The sequence below is a fragment of the Polyodon spathula genome, chromosome 20 (assembly GCF_017654505.1).
Source record: "Polyodon spathula isolate WHYD16114869_AA chromosome 20, ASM1765450v1, whole genome shotgun sequence".
NCBI lineage: Eukaryota > Metazoa > Chordata > Actinopteri > Acipenseriformes > Polyodontidae > Polyodon > Polyodon spathula.
This window is the reverse complement of record NC_054553.1, coordinates 25,448,628-25,472,427: the sequence shown is the minus strand read 5'-3', so window position 1 is coordinate 25,472,427 and position 23,800 is coordinate 25,448,628. Positions and strand designations below refer to the sequence as shown.

General features: G+C 39.1%; 2 protein-coding genes across 3 annotated transcripts in view; both read left to right on the top strand.

Annotated features, from left to right (window-relative positions):
- The first annotated feature begins 946 nt into the window (after nt 1-946).
- On the top strand, nt 947-6,292 carry LOC121295596 (THO complex subunit 4-like). The gene is made up of 6 exons (XM_041220449.1): nt 947-1,271; nt 3,292-3,438; nt 3,679-3,826; nt 3,959-4,025; nt 5,608-5,797; nt 5,989-6,292. Exons 1-6 carry the CDS (start codon nt 1,032-1,034, stop codon nt 6,001-6,003), a joined length of 807 nt encoding a protein of 268 aa, XP_041076383.1. The 5' UTR covers nt 947-1,031; the 3' UTR covers nt 6,004-6,292.
- A 1,814-nt stretch (nt 6,293-8,106) lies between these two features.
- LOC121295476 (rho GDP-dissociation inhibitor 1-like) overlaps nt 8,107-23,800 on the top strand; it is a 31,551-nt gene continuing 15,857 nt past the window's right edge. The window contains exon 1 of one of the 2 annotated variants that reach the window (XM_041220116.1): nt 8,107-8,214. The gene's annotated coding sequence lies outside the window, so the exon portion shown is untranslated. Of the gene's footprint in view, nt 8,215-21,610; nt 21,710-23,800 lie in introns of those variants that run through there. The other variant, XM_041220117.1, reaches the window with a different exon arrangement.

The following is a 23,800-nucleotide window of genomic DNA, read 5'->3' as shown; positions in this document are numbered from 1 at the left end:
CCCCGTATTACGCCCTCTCCCCAGGCATGGTGCATTGAGCTGAATGGGCTGACAGACATGTAGTTATATCTTCTTAGAATTGCCATTCAATGCCGTGCAAGAGTCCCCCATTCCACAAAGCCTGGACTCACACTTGATTCATTTCATAGTTTGCATTGTGTCCCTAGTATTTTATTTTTACAAATGTGCAAACTTTTCACTTAAACACTGTTGAAAATACCGGTACTCCATAACAGCGAATGAAATACACCTGTTTGCTATTATTATGACAGATTTTTTTTAAGGTATAACAATCACATATGGATGAGACATCGTCTATCAAATGGCTGCGTTTTAAGTACATTATAAAAGTTTTAAGTTTTATAAAAACCCATTCCAATACACTGAAGATCCATTCCTATATACTGAACATGGCATTCTGTACAAATCTAAACAGAACACTTAAAACTAAGTAAACCCTTAACTGAACCAATAAACCCCTTGCTCTAGAACGCCCAGAAATAATCGGTATTAAAATGGAGAAATATGCTGTATGTATTGCAGGTATTATTAAGATTACTGAAGTAGGCACAATCACAAGAAATTCTATTCCATTACACCCAGGGGATTGTATAATGTTCCTTTATTTAATAATATACTCAATTTCTCAATATTTACCAGTGTAACACAGTGGTGAGGTAAATTACGTTTAATCAAATTATTTATCAGTTATAGTTTTTATAATGTAATCGGAATATTTAAAACTAGTAAATATTAGTGTTACAAAACACATAGTAGGCTATCGTACACAACTATAGTTTGATGTACAGTTTTATAATACTGTCCATTAGATTATATAGTGGCCTGTAGGTTTGCAAAAACTACAATTCCCAACAGACCAATCACTAGCAACGCAGTGTATGACGTCACCAACAAGTGAGTCACCTCCGGGCTACATAAGAAGATACCATCACTCCATTTCTTCACTCGGAACTGTTCGCGTGTGTGTGTAATAATTGAGTGCTGTAATTTGAATCCGCGAACAACGTACGATGGCTGATAAGATGGATATGTCCTTGGACGACATCATCAAGCAGAACCGGCAACGCGGTGGAGGCCGTGGCGGGAGAGGCGGAGGCCGAGGAGGATCTGGCGGAGGCCGCGGTGCTGGAGCAGGCCGACTCGGGGGAAGCGCCTTTGGTGGACGCGGAGGCGGCGGCGGATCGGGCCCAATGCGGAGTCGTCAGAATTTCAGTCGGGGAAGAAGTAGCAGACCCACACCGTACAGCAGGGTAGGAGAAAAAGAAAGATGAGCAACGAAAATCATGGCACCCGAAAAGCTTGGTCTTTCACATACAAGTTCTTTTTTTTTTATTTTAAACGTGCTAGCTAATAATCCTGGAGTCTGTCTGGAAGCGTAAATGAAGCAAAATGTTGATTGGGAAAGTAGAATTCTTGTGTAAGGAGGAAATCGTTCCAAATGCGTTTATTTTGTTTTTTGATAGCGGTTTAACTTATCCCATTCTTTTAACCAAGTCGAAGAAAAGGAAAAGCGGGCGGATATGGCGCCATCTTCGTTTAATTGTCTTGTACAAAATGTGTAACCAGTTTAGGTCTAACTCGCTGTAGAAAAATAGCAATATTTACAATCAACGAGAGGCATTTTGTGTAAGAACGGGAGATGAAGAATGCGTGAGGGAAGTTGGTGTAGCTTTTTTTCTCCTGTCGAGGCACCGAGGAAGAATGAAAAGGATCTCTTTGTTTGCATCCAGACAAACAACCGTGGACGGCGAATCTTCTCACCAAACAAAACGGCCTGCATGTGATTCTCCAGTGGACAGTGATTTAGTGGTTCAACTGGCTATATTTCAAAGACTTTGACAATGTAAAAATTACGAGGCTCCGGAATAACACAGTGAGGGAGAAAATGGCGCAGCTACAAAATGGAAGCTTAACGAGGCGCCAAGGAGAACCAGCCTAACTTGTTACGATGGACATTACAACTGAGACGATAACAAATCATAAACTGACTTCTTCCCTGTTATCTGCTTCTGCCTACTACAGTATCGACCTCAATTGCAGATCTGCATGGATTTAGCATGAAAACAACAAACCTCGTGGACAACAGTATTACAAACGTCAGAAACACGTTTTATTGGGCCGTGGCTTAAAGGCCCAAGTGATTCATATTAAATTGACTTTGAGTGCAAAGCAACATTAAACAGAACCCATTAAGATCACCGATGTGAGGCACTCGCTATTTCACCATTGCTGCAACGACGAACATCTAGAAGAGAACCTTGAAGATAACGCAAGATCTCTCCACACTCGGCTCAATATGGATATGGCCGCACCTGCTTTTTTTTTTTTTTTTTTTTTTTTTTTTTTTCTTCCTGGGAGACGCCGAGAACGGCTGTTTGCACTTGGGGCATTTCCGCTGCAGCTGTGTGAACGCGTAAACTGAAAGTTGATTTCTAACAAGGGAGGGAGGATTGGCTGGGGAAACCACTGGGTAGGACTACGCAGTAGGCTAATGCACAAAACCAGTACACTACACCAGGGCTCCCAGGTCCTGGGGGACCCATGTGTCTTCTGTTTTTCATTACAAGAGCACTCAATGATTTAAATAAACCCTTAATTGAACTAATTTGCTTAGACAATATATTTTGCACTTTTAAACAGTTGTGGTTTCAAATTCTGTAGCTTTTTAGAAGTGGCTTTTTAGCAACTGAACAATTAAGGTCTATTAAGCAAATTAATGATTTGGTTAATTGAGAGCTCGGTTGCAATGAGAATCAGAACACATGGGTCTTCAGGATGTAGAGGGGGGGCAACATGAAACAAAATGTAGTGTTTTGTTCACTTGGTTCCAAACTGTAAACAATACAAATCATCTATTAAAATATTTTGTTAAAGGTGATTTTAATGTAATACACCATTCATAAAACCACCTTGTATTGGTTTTAAGTGGGGATAGTTTTCACTTTCCTGAAATCAAACTTGTGCAACTTAATGTGGCACCCATAAAGTGAAATGTGATTCCACTGAATACAAGTTTATTTGCTTTTTTTTTTTTTTTTTTTTTGCACAAATTTTGGTTAAGTGGTGTCAGATGTCCATGTAGTTGCATTGCTAAAGAACATTGGGCAACATTTCCTTTCATGTTGTCCCATGCACTTGTTTTATTGCAACTTCAGTTACTCTATTTTCATGAGTTAAGTCTGTTGCGTTTATAGAACTTGGAAGCAATGGGATATTGCAGAAAGACACAAGCTGGAAGTCAGCAAGGTCCTTATCTTTGTTTTCTTGCAGCCAAAGCAGCTTCCAGACAAATGGCAACATGACATGTTTGACAATGGATTCAGCAGTGGTGGAGGTGGCGGTGGTGCTGGAGTAGAGACTGGTGGGAAGCTCTTGGTTTCCAACCTCGACTTCGGTGTTTCTGATGCAGATATCCAGGTAGGTTTTTATGTAATCCAACTTTTCTGTTTAAACTTGTGGTTTTGCTGGCTTACAATGGCCTTTTTAAAGGAACTATGTTGCAAGAACTAATTTGTTGTTTTTTTAAACCATACATTTTTAAATATGCCTATTTTAACAGAACATCACTTTTCTATGTCTTGAATCCTGTTGTGTGATGCCAGCCCAGCTTTACAGTTATGAATCCGGTAAAGTTAACAGTTTGGACTTTTGTTCCAGGAGCTGTTTGCAGAGTTTGGCACCCTAAAGAAAGCAGCAGTGCATTACGACCGGTCGGGACGGAGTTTAGGGACAGCAGATGTACACTTTGAGAGGAAAGCAGATGCATTAAAAGCAATGAAACAATATAACGGGGTCCCTCTTGATGGTAAGGCAATGTTACATTTCCAGAACCTGGCTTGACTCTTATGAAATTCATGAATGTGCAAGTTGAGGATTAAAGTCTGGTTGACTGAGGTGGTTACATTAGACTAATTTTTATTTCTTTTTTTATAAAAAGGTCGCTCAATGAATATTCAGCTAGTCACGTCACAGATCGATGCACAGAGAAGACCACCAGTCCAAAGGTAAGATGCAGAACGCATTTTTATGTGTATCCCCTATCTTGTATATCTATAGATAGGTGTGTGTATATATGTCTGTCTATCCAGGGCTCATAGTGGAACCAGCAATGTGATTGGTTGAGCAAGGTTCCAGCTGTCCATGTATTGGATGGATAGGGACAGTTGGAGCCTTGTAGCATATTCTAAATTGCTGCGCTGCGTCACTTACGGGTGTACAGCTGTAACTATGAAAGTGAACAGTTACCTGCAAATAATCCTGAAGTAGCAAGTAAACATGCCGATTTGGATGAACAAAGATCACAGATAAAATAATTGCTGTCTTCATGCTCATTAGCCCCCCCCCCCCCCCCGTGACACAGATCTTGAACAAATACTGAAATCCAAGGCATCGTTTTTGAATTTATTCCTTGCGTCTTCTGTTCGGTGTGTCTCGCTGACATTAAGGGGGGCCGTCTCAACTCTGTCCTGTATTTTGTTTTCAATGGAAACGTGCACACTGTCAAATGATTTCTTTCTTTTACATGTTTACTGCTCAAATTGGTGTGTAGTTCAGTTATATGGGATTATTTGGCAAAAGGATTGTCAAAAAGACGGCCAAGTGGGCGGCGTCAGAACCAGGGGAATGAAATATACAAAGACGATGATGTGAAATGAAATGATGAAGACGCCTGTTGGCGCCGGTTTATTACAAAATAAAAGGTTTAAACAGACACAGGACACGGCACTCTACGCCAAAATAAATAGACAAACAAAAACAGACTAAACTTAACAAAACGGTGCACGGTCAGACACACTGACAAACACGGTGAGTTTTAAATAAACAAGTATCGTGCTGGTCCCACCAGCACGCAATAGCAATTGATATATTTAAGTTTCTCCTTCTCTCGCTCCCGTTCTCCACTCCCGAACACCCAACCGCGAATATGTGACAACGTGCATCTATATATACTGTTGTGCTGGGATTCGATTACCAATTAATTATTCACTTGAATCCCAGCACGTGAATTAATAAAGTGCAATTCCCCGTGCTCACATATTACTACATTTTACTTGCAAGTGAAGTGCTGTGCAATCCTCGTGCCTAAATACACATACATTTTAAACACTCGTGTTACACAGACCCGTTTATATCCCGTGTACCAATGTCTATACACTAACATTTAAACACACCACACGCAACACATAACAGATAATATACACAGGGGTGGGAACTTTGTCACAAGGATTTAATAAAAACAACTTTTTTTTTTTTACCTTGAATGATTTTTTTATGCTTCTCTCCTCCCTCCCCCAATCCACTGTTTTTACATGGATTACAAATGCAAGAATGCCCCCTTTTTTTTTTTTTTTTTTTTTTTAAGCGTCCATATTTGTTGAATATAAGAGAAATAATTGAAGGCACTCTATTTTGTGTTTTGACGCCCAGCCAGGTCTTATTGTGTGTATCGATCTTTTGTATAATCGTTAAGCTTTGTACAGCCATGACAAGTTCAAATGCTCCCTAGTATTTGGAAGTACTTTTCATGGTAGTGACAAGGATTTTAACTTGTGTTTTTGTTTTTTGTGGGGCCCCCCCCCCCCCCAGTTTAAGCAGAGGTGGTGGTGGCATGAACAGAAACAGAGTGGGAGCTGTTGCAGGTGGCTTTGGGGGCCCTAATAGACGTGGTGGTTCCAGAGGAAGAGGAAGGGGAGGCAGAGGAAGGGGAGGCAGGAGTGACAAACAGCCGCTGTCTGCAGAGGAGTTGGATGCACAGCTGGACGCTTACAATGCAAGGGTGAGTTTGAAACTGGATACAAAAACGGGCCTAGTTGTAATTCTGATGTGTTAACAATTGTGGCTTGTATTTCTATTTTCTTGAGACCCCTTTTGAAAAGGGCTGATATGACTCTAAATGTAATAGCGTGGCCAAGTCAAGCTCTTCCATATTTAATCCTGTGTTAACCTATTTTTTTTTTTTTTTTTTAGATGGACACCACCTAACAACTTTCTCTACAACTTCAGTTTTTTCTTCTTCCCCCACTTGGGGAGGACACAAGATCAGTGTGTCAATTGGACAAGGAGTGGCGAATTTGTTGTACATGTAGCTGTTTTTTGGAATAGGTTTTAAATTCACATAGTTGTCCCCTTTTTTATTTTTTTTTTCTCCAAGCTTTTTGTACCAATTTTATTTGGAGGGGAATTTTATTGGTTGCCTGCTACTGTGGGAAGTGTATAGGGAGTATGCTTGCTCCCATTCATTGTAATAAACCTACAGTGTATATTAACCAAAGACAACTGCCTCAGTCTGCTTTTTGTGGGGGTGGGAGTGAAATAAGTCAAACGCTCCCTTTTTAGGAGCTATTTAGCTAACTAGAAAAGGGCTTTGGAACATAAATTTAGAGATTTTGAGGCTTTAAAATCCTTGTTTAGCTCACTAGGTGTCCTGTAAGATTAAAGGATCATTCTACTTGTAATTTTTTTTTTTTTATAGTATTTAAATTCCTTATTGGCTTGCTGTCTTCCACTATTGTAAGTGAATGTCTTTAATGTTTACATTTAACACTTCTCTGGGCAGTGGCCAAGAATGCTGTCTATTTTTAATCTTCTAATGAAGCGATACCTGTTTTTCAATAAAAACCACATCAATCTGAGCCAGACTCCCTTTTTGTTTGGATCCCACATTTTACATGGTGAGTGAATTGACTGGAAAAACAATTACAAGTGGGACAGGTTTTTTTACTACTGACATTGGCAATGTTCTATTCTGAACATTTTGGTTAATTTGATTGAATGTCTGCCGTTTTACTTTAGTGCAGCCAAGTGGTATTCTTGACCTGGGAGTGTCGTTGTAGGTGCATTTCTATAAATGACATTCCTGGGCAACATGCTGGGAGGTAGATGTGGTCTGGGGTGGGAGTTTGAACAATGTTTGATAATCATGACATGCTAATGTTATTGATCATCGGAGGTCTTGGTGTGTTTTGGGGTTAACACTGATATATTGCAGATTGTAACATGTTTCTGGCACAGCACAACTTTATCATTTGAGTTGTTCATAGGTAAGGCAACATGTTTCTTTTATTTCAACTACATAGCCGTTGTATCATAGACAGACTTGCTGTTTATAGTTTGACAATAATATTGTCCCATTTACAGAATGACTTCAGCCATACCTGTATTGAACAAAGACATTTTATAGTGCTGGTCATGTATTCCAAAATTAAATGCATTTTCATATTACAAAACTTTTGAAACTAGGACGGAAGGTGTCCAGTTGAAGACCCCAGAGATGTACCCTACTTGGCTCAATTCAGACGGTTGTCATGCTGATGCGCTGGGGAGACCACACTGGGTTGATCCTCAGAGCCAGCATCGCAGCTGATGTGCTGGGGAGGCAAAATGAACTGATCCTTGGAGCCAGCATTACACTTCAGCAATCAACACCAGACAGAAGGATATCTACATCATCAGACTTGGCTGAACATTTCCTTTGGCTGTCTCTAATAAACAAAAAAGGGCACAGACCAAACATTTTAAACTCTGTTTCTTCTTGGAATATTAGCAATGCCTCTCTCGTTACCACTTCACACTTCTATATGCAGGTAGTCTGTTTTACGTGTTTGGTAACAGTTCCATTGGACTTAGTTAACTGCAATTGAATAAGCATGCAAAGCTTTTCTCCCAACAAATATGGTTTGAATATCATAGCTGCGGTATGCTGCCCTTTTACGCTGGATGCAAGTCACATTACTATGGCGAGGTTGTGAGCCTCTGCGGTAAGCTGCCTTTACAAGGGATGTAAATCATATTACTTAGAAATAACAGCAAATTTAAAATCTTACTGGTATTTTAATGTAAAGTCAGTTGTATCCCTAAATTGAGTCTCCTGTACAATTAAGTTGTAGTATTGTGTATCTGTCTTACCAAGACGTTTAAAAAAAAATTAAATGGCAGCACTTCCTCTCAATTCAGGTGATGCGAGCACTGTTAATATTTTTACGTCACCGTTTCCGCTCCGAGGGCGTCTCAAGGCCGCGCAGCGCGCCCCCGCTCGTTCTCGCTCGCCCCTCCCATTGCGCGGCAGCCAGGTCCCGGAAGCGTGTCGGGAGGGCGGCTCCACTCCTTGTTCGCCATTCCTGCCTGGGGAAGCGAGCTGCTGGTGTGGACCCTGAAATACTCAGAGAATTACTCACATAAAAGTACTTTAGAAAGGTAAGGTCGGGGTACACCCATACCCGGATCATTGTTGTGAGCAAGAGGGTTTCAATTGATGAAGCTTTCGGGGTTAATAGATCCCAGATATTTTTTTTCTGCCTGCAGTATATTTGTTTTTTTTATGGCAGAGTTACCATATTTCGGAACATCATTTGTGTACAAGTCCAGTTTATATTGTAGAGTAAAATAAATAAATAAATAAAGTATAGCGTTTCATTTTTTTTTTTTTTTTTTTGTATTCGACTTTTGCACATTTGACTCGTATATGATAATTTGAAAAAACAAAGCGATAATCTCCGGGTAACATAACTAAACTAGTTTATATATGTAATCTAATAATGTTATGTTTACACGTCAGTATCCAGGTACTGTAATATTTTTAAGTGAAATGGTGAATAAGTAGATTGCTAAATTACATGAAAGTTAATAGATCGTACCTGCCCTGCAATTTTAATGCTCATTTTGAAATATAGCGATCGTTAAAATCAGAGTTCTCTAATCTGTTCAGTTTAATTTTAAAAGCTTTTTTTTCCGGTAGATATAATCTGTAACTTGTGAAATGTGATTAGTTGGACCTGGTGCATTTCCTGTTCTGTGGTGTCAAGATCATATACTAACTGATAGTGCCCCTTGTTTTAGGCGGATATTTTAAGGGAGTCATGTAAAGATATTACGACTATGCGAGGATCACTTATTTTGTTAGGAGTATTTTGTAAGCGTGTTCCAGTAGACTGCGGGTATGATCGACTAAGCAAAGAAGAGCGATTCCTTTTTTTTTTTTTTAATACTACATGTTCTAATGAATGCATGTCTGGATCCTGTTAGTATTGTCACGCGGATACATGTCATTGTTTGATATGCGAGTCGAGCAGCTAATCGATATAACAATAATAAATGCAGGTATGAATGTGGATTATCCTTTGTGATCTTTGTTCTCTTCAGTAGCTAACACGTGTGTGCTTTTAGTAGGTGGGCGTCAACTGCTATATATGTATATGTATATGTGTGTGTATGTATGTGTATGTATATATATATATATATATATATATATATATATATATATATAGTATATATATAATAATATATATATATCTATATATTATATATAAATATTATATTTAATTTAATATTAATTTTATTGCTATTTTTTTATTTATTGTAACGAAGAATGGGCATACGTGTATTGTGAAGGCATTATGTGCCCTTTTAAAATTATTCAAATTTCTGAAGATGGTGTTGATCATTTTCCTGGTGTGTGCCTTGCACTAGCCTTTACATTGTCGCCTCACAGTCTACAGAATCACGACGGGCGTTCTAGTTCATTCTCCACAGACCAGGGCGGTGTCGAGGGGAGCCGTGAACTTGAGAGAAAGGAAATCGACTTTATTATGCATTTTTTAATACAAAATACAGTGTTTTATTTTACATTCCAGTTGCGAATGAACGCAGCCTCGTGGGTTTGATAATTGTCTGATTTGACACCTCCTAAACCGCAAGCTCTTAACACGTTTCTCAAACCTTGTTATTGTACAACAGCATTTCAGGCGAAGGGGATAGTGTTTGTCAATGGAGTTAATTAATAAGGGCATGTCAGTTAGACATGATAACCCCACATTGAGTAGGACCGACTTCCCATTTATAGCTGCTGAGCTGCACATTTCTATTTGTAAAACGAGGAAATAAAAATATAACATTTGGAGTGTATGTAATTAACTTACAATAAATTAATTAATGTAATTAACAAGGAGTTCCTTGACACAAGAGGCTGGGCTACATGTGCATGGTGAACTGTAAGCTTCTGCTCATAGACAAGCAAGGGTTCTTGGAATGTACATCAATATGGTGTCTTGTTTCTAAATAGATCACAATTGACAACTCTGCTTTGGGCAGCTTCAGGCAAACCTGTAGGACCCCAGCCAGTCTAAAGGGGTTGCTAGAGTGTGGTGAGTCACTCTGGACTCAAACTGGTGACCTCCAGGCTATAGGGTGCATCCTGTACTCCACGCGGAGCACCTTTATCGGATGTGCCACTTGGGAGCCCCCACTTTGAAGCCAGTTTGAATACAAAATGAAAGTAACCACATTCTGCTCTTGTACTGCATCCTGTGTCTCTCTTAGTTGAGTCCAGTAACTACACAATAAAGGTTGATGCATAATATGCTTTTCTATGAGGCAAAAAAACATGCAGCCACTGAGAAGGCAACAGTATTTTGGTAAAATGCTTTTTTTTTTGTGTGTTCAGTACAGTAGTAATATACTGATGCATGCTTTACTTGCATACTAATGCCCTTGCCCTATCTATGAAAGAATATTGGCTTTGTCTCCTGCGACAGCGGTTTAGTTTGAAACAAAATCACTTTGTTGTTGGAAGACAAGAGCCATATCTGCTCCAGTCCCTGTATGCATAAAAGGCTTAATATTTAACTTACCAGGGGCTAGGGTGGGGTTGTACTGCATATGCATTATTTGCTTTCTCTTGAGAAGTTATTGGAATAGGATGACCCGATTCTCCACTTTGCTAATGAAGACTACAGAAATGTTTTCTGACACCTGATTCCATGTTGGCTGTTGATCAGTTTACTGTATTTATCTGCAGCGTTAACAGATGCAGTTTTACATGTGCATGAATGTAGGTCACGGCGGTCTGCTGTTTCAGGTTGCTGAATCTTGTATTTTATTTCCTTGGATCTGTATGGTGCTGACATGCCTTGTTTGTTCAGACTATCTTTTAGTGAAGATTTTTGCTGTGTAGAAATTTTGCAGAACTGCTTATTCCATGTAACATTTTGCTGTTTTCTCTCCTCTGATTTGAGATTAAGCGGCTTCTGTCCTTTACCCAGCAGCAGCAACCACAGTCTGCATTGGCCTGTTTGAGCAGTCCTATGTTTGTAATAGGGAATAACTATGGAAATTTGGCAGGCGATTTCTTAATCTTCTGGAGTCTGTTTATTGTTAAAGTCAATGCAGCTTGGAGCAGCATATTGGCACCCGGGCCAACTGTGTGATGCACATCTCGGTTTTAACAAGAAACAAAAATGCAGCGATCTAGAAGTAAAAAGGTTACGATCATGTAATTTGCAATCAAAATCTAATTTTGCTGGTCTTTGCTAAAATAGCTTTTTGGAGCTGTATGTTATGAACTAAAGAGCTGTGAATAAAATACTGTAGTATTCCTCAAATTGTTTTTGTAACAATCTTGTGCAGGATATTCAGATTCTTAGTATTCGTTTTACTTCCTTGTGTGCCATGATTCAGAGCAAATTCTACAGTGTACTAGTGTGGAATTAAATGACAAATAAAAATAAAGCAGACAGATTTTTTTTTTTTTGGGGGGGGGGGGGGGGGGGGGGGGGGGGGTGGGGGGGGGGGGGGGGGGGGGTAGGGTTATGAAGTCAATAAGACACTTTGCAATATGCAAAAGTCACAGAGTGATTGGTAGGGCATTCATTGTTGAAGAGAGGGTTCCTTTTAAAAATGCATTATAAATTGCAAAATGCAGCATTTTCACTGCCATTCACAACAGCCCTTGAATTACAACAGCTTGATGTAAATTCTTTCTGATTACCCATTATCATGTAAATACAATTTAAATACATTCAGCCTACAGGACCTACTATACAGTGCCCTAAAGTTAGACCGTAAAGAAAATCTTTTGTTGCTTATCCTGCGTCTGCCTTCTAAGAAGCAATAGCACTGGCTAAGTCAAGTATTATCCCTGCATGGCTTGATCCAAGTCTTTCTTGGATTTTGTTTGGTATTTTGTTTTGAGTGATAGGCACTTTATCAAGATCTTTGTAAATCCTTCTGGGTGCTTTTTTTTTTTTTTTTTTTTTTATAATTTCTGTTCTGGGTTTGTAATTGAGACCGGAGGTGGTCAAAGATTCTGCCTTGTCGCTTGCTTAAGCGAGCCAGACTTTTATCTGTTCAGAGTGTCAAGCTGAAGATCTGCGTGCCAATCAGGACATTTCTTGCTTATTGATGGTGCTTACAGGTAATATAATGAACTGAGTGCTTTAAATTTAACAGTGAGTGCAGATGGCAAAATGTAACTATTTTGGTGGTTCAGTTGTACATAGTACTAGTGCTTATATATTTATTATAAGCTTTCCAAAAATAATGGTAACAAAAAAACACACACATAATTTTATATATATATATATATATATATATATATATATATATATATATATATATATATAATATGTGTGTGTATATATATATATATATAAATTCTCATAGTGTGTTTAAGTAGCTATCTCGTTCAGCTGTACTTTTTAAGCTTCAAATAAAAACACTTATTAACTCAAAAGAAACCTTCTAAGTAAATGTGTTGCCACAATTTTATAGTTTTTAGTGTTTTGTGCAGATGCCTTCTAATTTCTCCCCCTGGGAATGAATCTTCTTAAAGACCGGCACATAGCAGAGACGCTATCATAATTGGGAGACGGCTCTCTTGCTCCCAAGCGCCACATCAGCTTGTGATGAAACCTGTTGCTCTGTATGCAAATTAAAGGCAAGGTGTCTAGTTGATGGATATTTTGTCCCCTGTCACTTTGTGGTTTTATTTTTGACTGGGGATCTGCTGCTTACTTACCTTGTTTCTGCGCTATAGCCTGGGTCCAGTCAACTGATGACACCCCTTTGTACGTCACTCCCCCAGAGGTAAAGATGCTCGAGGAGGGGGGGGGGTGCAAAAATGTGTAAAATAACACAAGCCTTGAAATCTGGTTAGCTGTAATGGACTTGCTAGCTGAAGAGTGTTTTGGGGACCCATTTAGAACATTATCTTTTTTCTTCTGTGACTCTGAATTGGATCCATTCATTAGGTTGTAGCAATTGCCTTGGAGCTTGTCATGTTTTTGGAAGACAGATGAAGTGAATTCAGATAACCATAATATTACCCTCTGTCCTAGTAACATGTCGACAATGCGCCACGCATTTCCATTATTTGTGTTTGAGCGGAATCCAAAATAAAATGTCACAAGTTTATATAATATTTGTTATAAAGTTCACACTGTAAGCTCAATCTACAGGTCCATGCAGCTATACCATAGCCATCTACCATTTAAAAATGAAAGCAAGTTCCTTGCCAAACCACAATTTAAAAAAACAAATCTCTTTCATTGTGGTGCTGAGAAAAATCAAGTCACGTGACACTGTCACATCTTTTGTCCTGCTGAACCCATTTACTGCTTAGAGATGCCTTTGTTTCCTGGTGCTCAGCTGATTGCTGTTGTTACACAGCAAATCTGTCTCATTTTGGTGTGTTTAAGCTACAGTTGCTGTATGTTTGATACATCTTTCTAGTCCAGGAATCCGGTCCAACCTGCATCTCTTGTTTAATGGAACCCAGGTCCGAATGTGATTTTGACCAGGTAGATCCACAAGTTGGTACCACTGAAGATTGGTTTTGGTGCTCAGACTCCTCTTGATTCAGCACAGTTTCTTTTGGTCTGGTTTCAGTCTGGTTAGATCTAAGATATTTACTAGATCAGGGGTCTTATCTATAAAGTAACCCCCATCAAAGTAGAACGCTGACATTTGAGAAGATGTATTATCATTTTGGGTGTAGTGCCCTCACCTTTTCACAATATATAAACCTGAATTTACATTTCCTTAGTGGCAGTTTAACTGTTCTTCATAGTTAACAAATGTATTTAAGTGTTTGGGTGCATTCTTCAGGAGTTTTTTTTTTCATATGTCTAATTTCTGTACTTCTGCAGTATATTCAGAAGGAAGGTCATGGTATGCTATGACCTTTCGAAAGCAACAGTTACTACAGTGCCAAAGAACTCGGGAGGTTATGACAGGATGCTGGGAGACAAGGTTAAAAAAAAAAAAAAAAAAAAAGAAAGCCTTTCAGAATTAAATACTCAAAAGCTGTGATTTAATATCGTGGGAAATGAGAGTAGCAATTCGACCAAGGTGAAAGTTTAAAATAAATACATAATGTACACTGTTATAAGGTACTGTAGTAAAACTCTGGTACAGAGTCAAAATAACAGTTGGTGGATATGGGGAAGGTTCAGAACCAGAAAGACCAAAAAAAGATGAGAAGTTCATACTGTGAGTTTAGAGGATGGTTGCAACAGAAATGCATTGGATGAACTATGTACAAACTACATGATGTAGCAACAAGCAAACAGATTTCTAAAAAAGGCAGTGTATTTATTTTCTCAAAACAACATGCAACTCTTTATACTTCAAATCTCAAGTAATCACAGTTGGACAGCTGAACGTTCAGGGGTTACTCAGCCAGATTCAACTGAATTGAATCTAGCTGTTAACTTCCCCAGAGGACACATGTTGACTGAGCCAGGAGCTGCTGAGCCACATTCCTTCATTGAGGTCCCTCACAGCCCCCAGGAAGGCTACACTCAGAGCTCAGGCTGGCTCTTGGAAGCTTCCTGGGAGCCAGCTGGCTGGAGTCGTGACCATGGAAGGTTCATCAGAGCAGCTGGTTTGCCGTTCATCAGCACTGAGCTGATGTGTACTTGTGTTGGTTAGTGCCAATGGGTCTGAACCCCAGACCTCAAGTACATAGAATGGAGGCCTGCCATAGGGCAATCGCTGTGACCATTTGAAATCTCAGACTTTGTGTGGCAGCTAAAGCAAAGTATTTGGAAAGCAATACAGAATGAAACTTCAAACAAAAACTTGAATCTTCTATAACTTGGAGGAATACTATTCTTTTCCCTTGTGCCAGTTTTTTGTATCTACCTTTTGACACACAAGTAAACACGTTTCTGAAAACATTTGTCTCCTTAACTTGCTTCTATGTAGATTTACCCTGGATTTTTAGTGTGGATGAACCCCACAGTCAGAGAACAGAGAACAACATAATGGCAACTTGCAAGCCTTGGGTATTGAAAACTTCCTTTTTAACTCCGACAGGGCATGTTAAAATGCTTTTTCCCAGTAAAGTTAATGGTACTCTGCACTTTCAAGCCTTGGTATTTGCCCATCCTCTTGTGAGAAGGAAACGCTGCGTGACTGCAGAAAAATTGTTTGTTAGTGTGTACAATGTTTGTTTGTCTCATGGAATCTGGCAACATACAGTCACTCCATCTAAACATTTAGACCTATATCCAGAATGACCTTATTTTTTTGTATTGGGTTTTTTTTTTTTTTTTTTTTGCAGTGCAGTTTGGGGAAACAGTTGAAACCACATGATGATATTCACATCCAACTTTTTACAGCTTTCTATGCAGAGAACAATGAGTACAATCAGCCTGGCTTTGAAAAATAGAGAACGATGTCCACCAGTGCCACAAGCACTGTGGATATTTAATTGGCACCCAGTGTGCGTCTCCCTCCAGGCTACCACTGTGGTGAACGGCCCGCAGTGCTGTTATGATGGATGTCTCTGCCTGACTCCTGTCCCTGCTGATGCGGCTCAATTGTCAGAGTCCCCTGCTGTACATGTTGGCTGATTTTAATTAAGATTACAAGCCTGCCTTCCTTTCATTCCTTGCCCCTGAATCGGAGATCGCCTTCTCCCGCAACATGCACTTTCTACCCCCAGCTTTCATGTAGACCATGTAACTGATTATCTTCTGTAATTCTAGCTGTGCCGCAGGGACTGGGCTTGGCTGGGCTTTTTGTTTTTTTATTTCTAGGATTTCTCAAAAAGCTGTTGTGTGAGCTTTTCAAACCCACTCCATTTTAAGACTGACCAAACGGATATATTTATATATTTGTTTGAGCGTATATGTTCAGCAGATCCCTCTAGCTTGTTTTCTCCTTGTGAGAATTGTGTTGATCTTGGCTGTGCTTAAACAAAGGAACAGGGGTCCTCCCTGCAGCAGAGGACTTCAAGCTATTGTAAGAGACAGGAAACTGTTTCCGTGCTTCAAGCTGCTAAACCTGAGTAAGTAACAATGTGGGCAGCCCTAGGAAGCAAAGGTGGGGGTAGCCTAAATTGAGGTTCAAGGAGAAGCTCTGTCGATAGTGCCTGTTTTTGTAAGCTCAGTCCTCAGCTGTTCCATTTTCAGAAGCGTGCACTGAATGCACAATTTTTCATTTATTGTCGTACTATCCCTGGTGCCTGCTTTGTCCAGTCTAGCACCTATGAAAATTGATGTTTTTGGGACCTGCTGTACTTTACTCTGACTGAAGTGTTTTGTGTACAGTGTCATTTAGCTTTTTTGATGTCAGTGTAGTATATATGATTGTTTGTAATTTAATGCAGTTAAGACTCTTATTGGAGCAATAGAACATCTGTCTTTTGAGTTAAGTGAATGATTTGTCTTTAGCATGTGTGTTTTTAATTAACTTCTGTGGTTATCACTTGACAGTCTGAATTCATTTTCAGAACTGTTTTGTAAACTGTTTAGTAGCATTATGGTTAGAAAAAAAAAAAGTTTGAAAAGTCAAGTTGCATCTTGGATATATGATATACAGTATGTAAACACTGTGACTAATTAGTGCTTTAGTTTTTATAACTTTATTTCCGTCATTCAATTTTATAGTTCACTTCTTTGACAACAACCTTATCTTGTTGGACAACCTAGGTCTTGGCTGTCCTTGGACTGATTTGAAATAAATAAAACAAGACATGAGCTAATAAACTGTACCTTCTGATCAGGTATGTCTAAATTCAGAAAGCCTCATTTTTTAATTTCCTTTTGTTCTTGGAAAAATCAAAAGCTATTCTTTCTGACGGAAGGTACTGCACTGTGGTAAACCAATCGTACAGTGTTTTGGTTAATGCAGTCTTAGGTGTGTGAGGATGTTGATCCAAACACAGATGTTTAATCCCTGACCTGTGCTTGGCGGCAATTCAAACCGTTTATTTGAGTGCAAAAGGAGGTCTGACTCATTCTATTAAGCTCCTAGTGGGCTGTATGGCGCCCAGGGCTAATGGAACTGCAGCAGACTGCAGCCTCGTTCAGACATTCTCAATAATGCGTACGGGTCAAGCAGCTTGTTGACATTTTGATGTTTTGAAATACATTAGTAAAATGTCTGATTTTTATATCTTTTTTAGTAGTGAAAACTCCTGCAAACCAAAGTAATTTATTTATTGAATTACTGTGTGGCTCACTCTCTTATCCTGGAGAATACAAACAGTAGTTGTTCCTCTCTCTCACTCTCTCTCTCTCTCTCTGCTAAAAAAAATAAGCAGATTATACAAAGAAGTGTACAGATAATATAAACAAAAATACAGAAGTTTATAAATACCAGCTGTCAGGACAGGTGGCTCCTGTCTTCCCTGAGTGAGCTGACTGTGAGGCAGACCTGGTCTCAATTGTAAGTGTACAGTTTGTAATTAGTGTCATTGTAGTTGAACCTGGGCAAACCTGTGTAATTGTAATTTGTAATACTGTATAGCTGGTCAGTTACACACCTTTCAAAGCTTAAGAATTTGCAGCTCTGTTTTACACAGAGCGAACATTATTGTATTTTCAACCACTTTTATTGACCCCTTTTGTTTGAAAAATAATGAGTAATGTGCGTAGCTGTTTGTTACTTTTTGGTGTCATTTACAGTTTGATTTTACAGCAACATAATTGTAACTAATTTTAGTTGAACAAAATATCATTGTAATTTTCAGCAAACCACCTACTCTTATTATAGTTGACCCCAGTTATGCTTCAATGTGGAGGCAGGAAAGGGATTGGGTTTGTCAGAAAAAGACATCTCGTCGCAAGGCTCCATTTGTCTGTTGGCCACAAACAACCTAAAATATTGGTAGCTCATAAATGCCAGAATCATGCAAACTTGCTGCAACATTTTAGTTAACTCACATTGTTTACTTGTTTTATTGGAAAGCCTCTTGTGGCCAGATCTCAGAATAGGACACTTTAAATGTCACAAATTGATTTTTGTGCTTTGTGATTCATATTCTATATTCTGTTTTTTTTTTTTTTTTTTTTTTTTACAAAGAGCAGTGTAGGGTAGTGTAATGTTTGTACCTCCCTTAGTGTGAGTGCGATGAGATCAATAATAAATGGCACCCAGCAATGCAATATGTCCCTGCTGGAGTGTGGGTCGATGGAAGCATGCGCAGGGTTCTGCCCTGAGCAAGATTCCATACCCAAGTAAACAAGTGTGCTCCATTATGGAGCCAGCAGCTGACAACAGTAATTGGTTCTGCGCATTTTAAAGACCATAGACCTTGCATAGATTTAAAAAAAAAAAAAACCCAGCAGCAGATTTGGTTCACTTTCAAATTCAAGACCAGAAATAAGGAGCTGATCAACATTATGCTGCAGTGCACGAGCCTAATGCCTTTACTAATACCAGGGTAACGTTTAACCTCCCCACGCTGAACGCTGTTGATTTCCTGGTCTTCCTTCACTCCCAGTCGTCTTTAGCTGACAGCTGAATAATGCTTAAGGGACGCAGAGTTGCAATTTAATGAAGGAAGTGGCTGGTTTCTCAGTAATTATTGAAGTGAATTACACACAGATTTCTTGAGTTCATTATTTCATTGCTGCCAGGCTTATAAACAGAAGGTACTGTAGTTGGTCTAATCATTTTGTTTTGAGCTATTGGTTCTGTTGATCTGGATGGATTGCAGATCATGTAATATGCCTTATAGGGAAAAGACTATATCTGTTTGAACAGTTTGCTGATGGAGTATGATAGAAGAACTCTTACTGGAACAAACCATCTACAACATGAAACATTTCATAAACATTTATTTGTTGATCACTGAAACCTACTCCTGTTGCTTCTTGCTCAGTAAGACTTGGTGTGGTGTAGTACATGAATAGATTTAGCGTGACATGTAGTAATTCGTTGCACTGATGTTATGATGGTTATTAACTAACATCTGTCTTTTAATGTAAGTTTTTGTAAATTGTCAATTTCCTATTTGACAAAACACGCTTTTTGAAAAAGTTCCAGGCACAGTAGCTGTCGAATCTAGAAACTTTCTAGAAAAAATTTTCACTAAACCGCTAAAACAGAGATGAATATGAATCCCACATGGAGAATCCTACTTCTAGGATCATAAATTAAATCCCGTCCACAAACATGTATCCTTGTTAACCATGATCTTGATAGTCCAGTACTGTGTGATTTCTGTTGCCTGTGATGAGAACACTGATTGGGATAAAGTAATCCAGAGTAGGGTGCCTTCAGCCGCAAATTGGGGTTCTCACAGTAATCTGTACTGGAAGAATAATAGTTTGCTAAGCTTTTTTAAGTAGCTTTTTAGATCAACTGCCAGAAGGATTAGTAGAATTAGTAAAGTGGCTTGCAGGTGTATTGGTGATGCGATTAGAAATCAGAAGACCGACAACAAAGTTCACGATCCAAACAGGTTTATTTTGTAAAATCCTGGTCTGGCAACCACAAAGAACAATCCAAGGCAATACACAGTGTATTGCACTGTTTCAAAACAACGGGTTGCATTCCCGAAATAATAACACCGAGTAACTTTTTTTTTTTTTTTTTTTTTTTTTTTTTTTTTTTTGTTGTTTTTTTTAATTTTTTTTTTTTTTTTTTTTTCGGTTCCTGGGTAGTAAGTGTTATTTCCTAATTGCTTATGCCTCAAAAGTATAGAAAATGGCTATTATTCCCCACAAACTTTGCTTTTGTGACCAGGACAGTGATATTTTGAAATTTACCTATTTTCTCGAACATTCCAGATAGATTCAGTGCTGAGTAAACTTGGAGTAACTTCTAGAACTTTCCAGTAATATAAATAGTAGTATAAATACAGGGGCCTTAAGCCCACCAGTTCAGTTTAGTTCCAGCTGCCTAAGTGGATACATATCTGCATTTTTCTGAGATGGCATCAACAGGCTGCAATGGTGGCATTCCTGATGGGTCTCCAAGGCGGTTTTACCAAGTTTCCCTGCTATCTTTGCCTTTGGGACAGCAGGGACACCAAGGCGCACTACCACAGGCGGGACTGGCCATAGCGGACCAAGTTCTCTGTGGGGAGGAACAACGTCAAGTGGGAGCTACTGGTGGACCCCCGGAAGGTGCTGATGCCACCACTGTACATCAAATTGGGCCTTATGAAACAATTTGTCAGAGCTCTAGATAAGGAGTCGGCAGCCTTCAGGTACCTTCAAGACTTCTTCCCTAAGCTGTCTGAGGCAAAGGTCAAAGCCGGTGTCTTCGTCAGACCACAGATAAAGAAGATCCTGGAGTGCAATGAATTCCCCAAGAAGCTCACTAGTAAGGAGAAAGCGGCTTGGAACAGCTTTGTTCCAGTGGTTCGGGGCTTCCTGGGCAATCACAAGGCAATCACAAGGCCGAAAACTATGTGGAGCTTGTTGAGACTCTGGTGACGAACTACGGCACAAAGTCCATATCCTTGATGCTCATCTTGATAAATTCAAGGAGAACATGGGAGCGTACTCGGAGGAGCAAGGCGAGCGCTTCAAGCCACGAATTGTCAAGCCACCCAGTCCAGGGCACTCTGTTCCCTTTATACAACGCCCTCACAGGTCAGGAGGGAGATTTATAACCAGATTTATTTCTTTTCTGTCACACCCCCATAGTTGCACATTGTTGGTAATTGCTAGACAAATACCCAACAAAATGACTTGCTGCTTAACAGTGTTTTAGTAGGCAATTTTTGTGTTGGTCTTCAGTGTTAGTAACCATGTCCAGTTTTACCCAGTTACAGTTGCTTCCCTCCTCGTCTTTGTTTATTTTTACTGTAGTATAAGATTTCCATTTGTCATCTTGAAAAAAGATTGCCTTCCTCTTGCTTCTCTTGGACAATCTAGGTGAACACTCCGTTCTTTGCACTTTGTTAACTAAACAAGTCAAGTAAACTTTCCAAATAAATCATCAGGGAGTTATGAATTAATCAACTAGTGCATTTGGAACTAGTGCCCTTGACATGAACTAAACTCAGTATCTCAGGTAACACCAGTCTCCTACAGTTTAAATGGGAATCCTGTATAGCATAAACAGAGCTCTGTCTATAGTTGTCTCTGGCTACAACACACACTCAGTATCACATTAAATCCTGTTTAGTATATCAGTTTATCTAAGGCGGCTAGATTGGAGACCATCCAAGTTCAAAGGAGTGTGTGTGTGTATATATATATATATATATATATATATATATATATATATATATATATATATAAAATATTAAATGGGTTGGCTCCAGAGTTTACAGTTATGAAATGCCAGCTAAGGAAAGAGATTGAAGTTTCCATTTCTCAAAGCCAAAAGGTCTTGGCAAACAAAACTGAAAATCGCAAAATCGCAACACCAACTGGACATAAAGTATGTGGATGGTGATATATCAATTTTGTATTCTTTTTAAGCAACTTAAGCATGATCTCTTAAGCGGGATGCTAAAGACCACATCTGTTCCTGTTCAAACCACTGTTTTGTAACCAGTGACTCTGACTCACTTCATAGATATATTGTGGTGCAGGGGGAAATTGCAGTTACTGAACACCAGTCTCTGCCTGCCAATTAAGAGAAGCAGCTGGTACATATTCTTGCTTCATGAAGGCCCGCTGCTGTTGAAACTGTAGCTGTTTTGCCATCTGTATTTGCATAAACGGTAAGCAAATTTGTGGCGTTTCGTCACCCTAATTGGCATAAAAAAACCTTCTAGATTCATTCTAACAGCCTTACTTTTTTCTTTTTATATTTTCTGCTGGGAGAGGTATCTGTTCAAATGTATACGTGTAGATATTTTTATACAAAGAGCTGATTATTACTATGTGATGAAACTGTTACTTGGGTGCTCTGGTTGGGCCAATAAAGGTTTTATGTTAGGACCTTGTTTTTCATACTCTGATTGCAGGTCAAAGTACACGTTATATGTAAACTCTATGTTAAATGCCTTTCCATATTGTATAATGACAGTTTTATTACAATAGGTTACTGAAAACAATATTGACGTATAGATTTGTTATAATTTCTTATCTGTTGGCGATTTTATGCTATTTATTTATTTTTTTTTAATTTCTGGCTTTTAGTAGTACAGTTGAAGCAGTGTTTCTCTTTTTTATTATTATTATTTTTTTATTTTGCAGTATGGCATTTTGATCTACTGCCTTTGTACAGGCCTGCCGGACCAATTAAACTGTAACTAGCAGTAACTTTAACACACCCTTTAGCCTGAGAGACAATGGAAAGTTTTTAATGTCGACGGAAGGCCCCTGTTTGGGGAGCCATACTGCAGAGTGCAGTACCTTTAGGAGTTTACAAGCTAATTACCTGGTGGTCACTGGCAGTTTATAAATTTGGGATGGCTCGTTGGTTTATTGCTTGCAATATCTTGTCTGTTGCTGCAGCTACCAACTATGCGTCTTTCTACACCATTAAACAATTTCTCTCTCTCTGTCATCCAAAATATATTGCTGCAAAGTCTGAAAGTCATTTTATGAAAGTAATTTGGTTCACGGCACAGACAGCTTGCTTCTTTGTTTCAGCTTTCTTTCTGAACACGTCAGAGAAGGCTGCATCAGAGAGGTTTCACCTTTTGAAGTCGCAGCTGTTAGAGTTCATTTAAGAGTGGAAGATTATAGCTGTCAGTTTTGTATTTATAGGATTTGTTCTGAGAGTTGACATTAAAGGTAGCTGGCTCAATGTTGAGAGGAAGCATTTTCTTCGGCTGCTTATAAATGAACAGAGGACATGACACGCAAGTGTTCTGCAGTTCGGAATGACGTAACTGGCACACTTTTTATCTTCTAATCAAGACAACCTTGTAAGTTGGAACTCAGTGAGCCTCTACAGTGCACTACGTATGGCATACATAAGGTGTATAGTACATACTGCTACAGTAAATGTATTCCTGCTTAATCCATAGGTCTTTGTTTTAATAAACTGCATAGCAGGTCCTAGTGATCTGAGCTGGTGTGTACAGTGGGTGGATGCAGTCAATGCAGCTAAATGACCAGCTACCGGAATTGATGAGCAGTATGGGTTCTTTTGGTAGCTGATTAGGAGGAGCTAATTGATTCATTTCCTCCGTGTAATTGTTCAGCAGAGGCAGAGTTGGAATGTCACACTGGGGCTGGTATATATGGATGTAGTTATTAGTTCCTCAATGATACATTTGAATTTGCCTTGGTTACTTGATGATTCATTATTTTAGGAAATCTAACCAATCCTGTTCTATCTGATCCCTGCACTGCTCTACTTTATCTTAAAACGCAGATGCTGTATTACTTTAGGTTTCAAACACGTTGATTTTTTAAAAATGCTTACACATATGTTCAGTAATGCACCGTAGAGATAGTCAAACCATCTCCTGTACTAAAACCTATTTCGACTTGGATGTAGATCCCTTCTGAAGCTTGTCAGAGATAAGCTTTCTTTCTCATCTTGCATTATAGGAATAGAAGTCATACCCTTTATTTAAACCATGCAGCTGTTTTATTGTTGGGGTGGCAGGATGCTTGATGTTTGTGTGGCAGCGGTGCTCCCAGCCTTCAATTCAATTCTGGATCCCGCTGTGAACATGTGGGAGGATGGCTCACAGCTGTGGCTTTCTTCTCTGTCTGCGAGTGATTCATCTTGGTTCCTGTTTTTCACGTGAAAGCATTGTAAAAGTTCGCCCAGTGGTTTTGGAGGTAGCAAAAGGGCACTGTTTTAGAGAATTTCAGGTTTAGGATACAGCCTGTGAGATTAAATGTATTAT

Bases quoted from the DNA above. Each gene is read 5' to 3' on its own strand.
- LOC121295596 (XM_041220449.1), top strand. From the start codon at position 1,032: ATGGCTGATAAGATGGATATGTCCTTGGACGACATCATCAAGCAGAAC. The intron at 3,439-3,678 runs GTAGGTTTTTAT...CTTTTGTTCCAG, and splicing joins TTTCTGATGCAGATATCCAG to GAGCTGTTTGCAGAGTTTGG. The intron at 3,827-3,958 runs GTAAGGCAATGT...TTTTATAAAAAG, and splicing joins TAACGGGGTCCCTCTTGATG to GTCGCTCAATGAATATTCAG.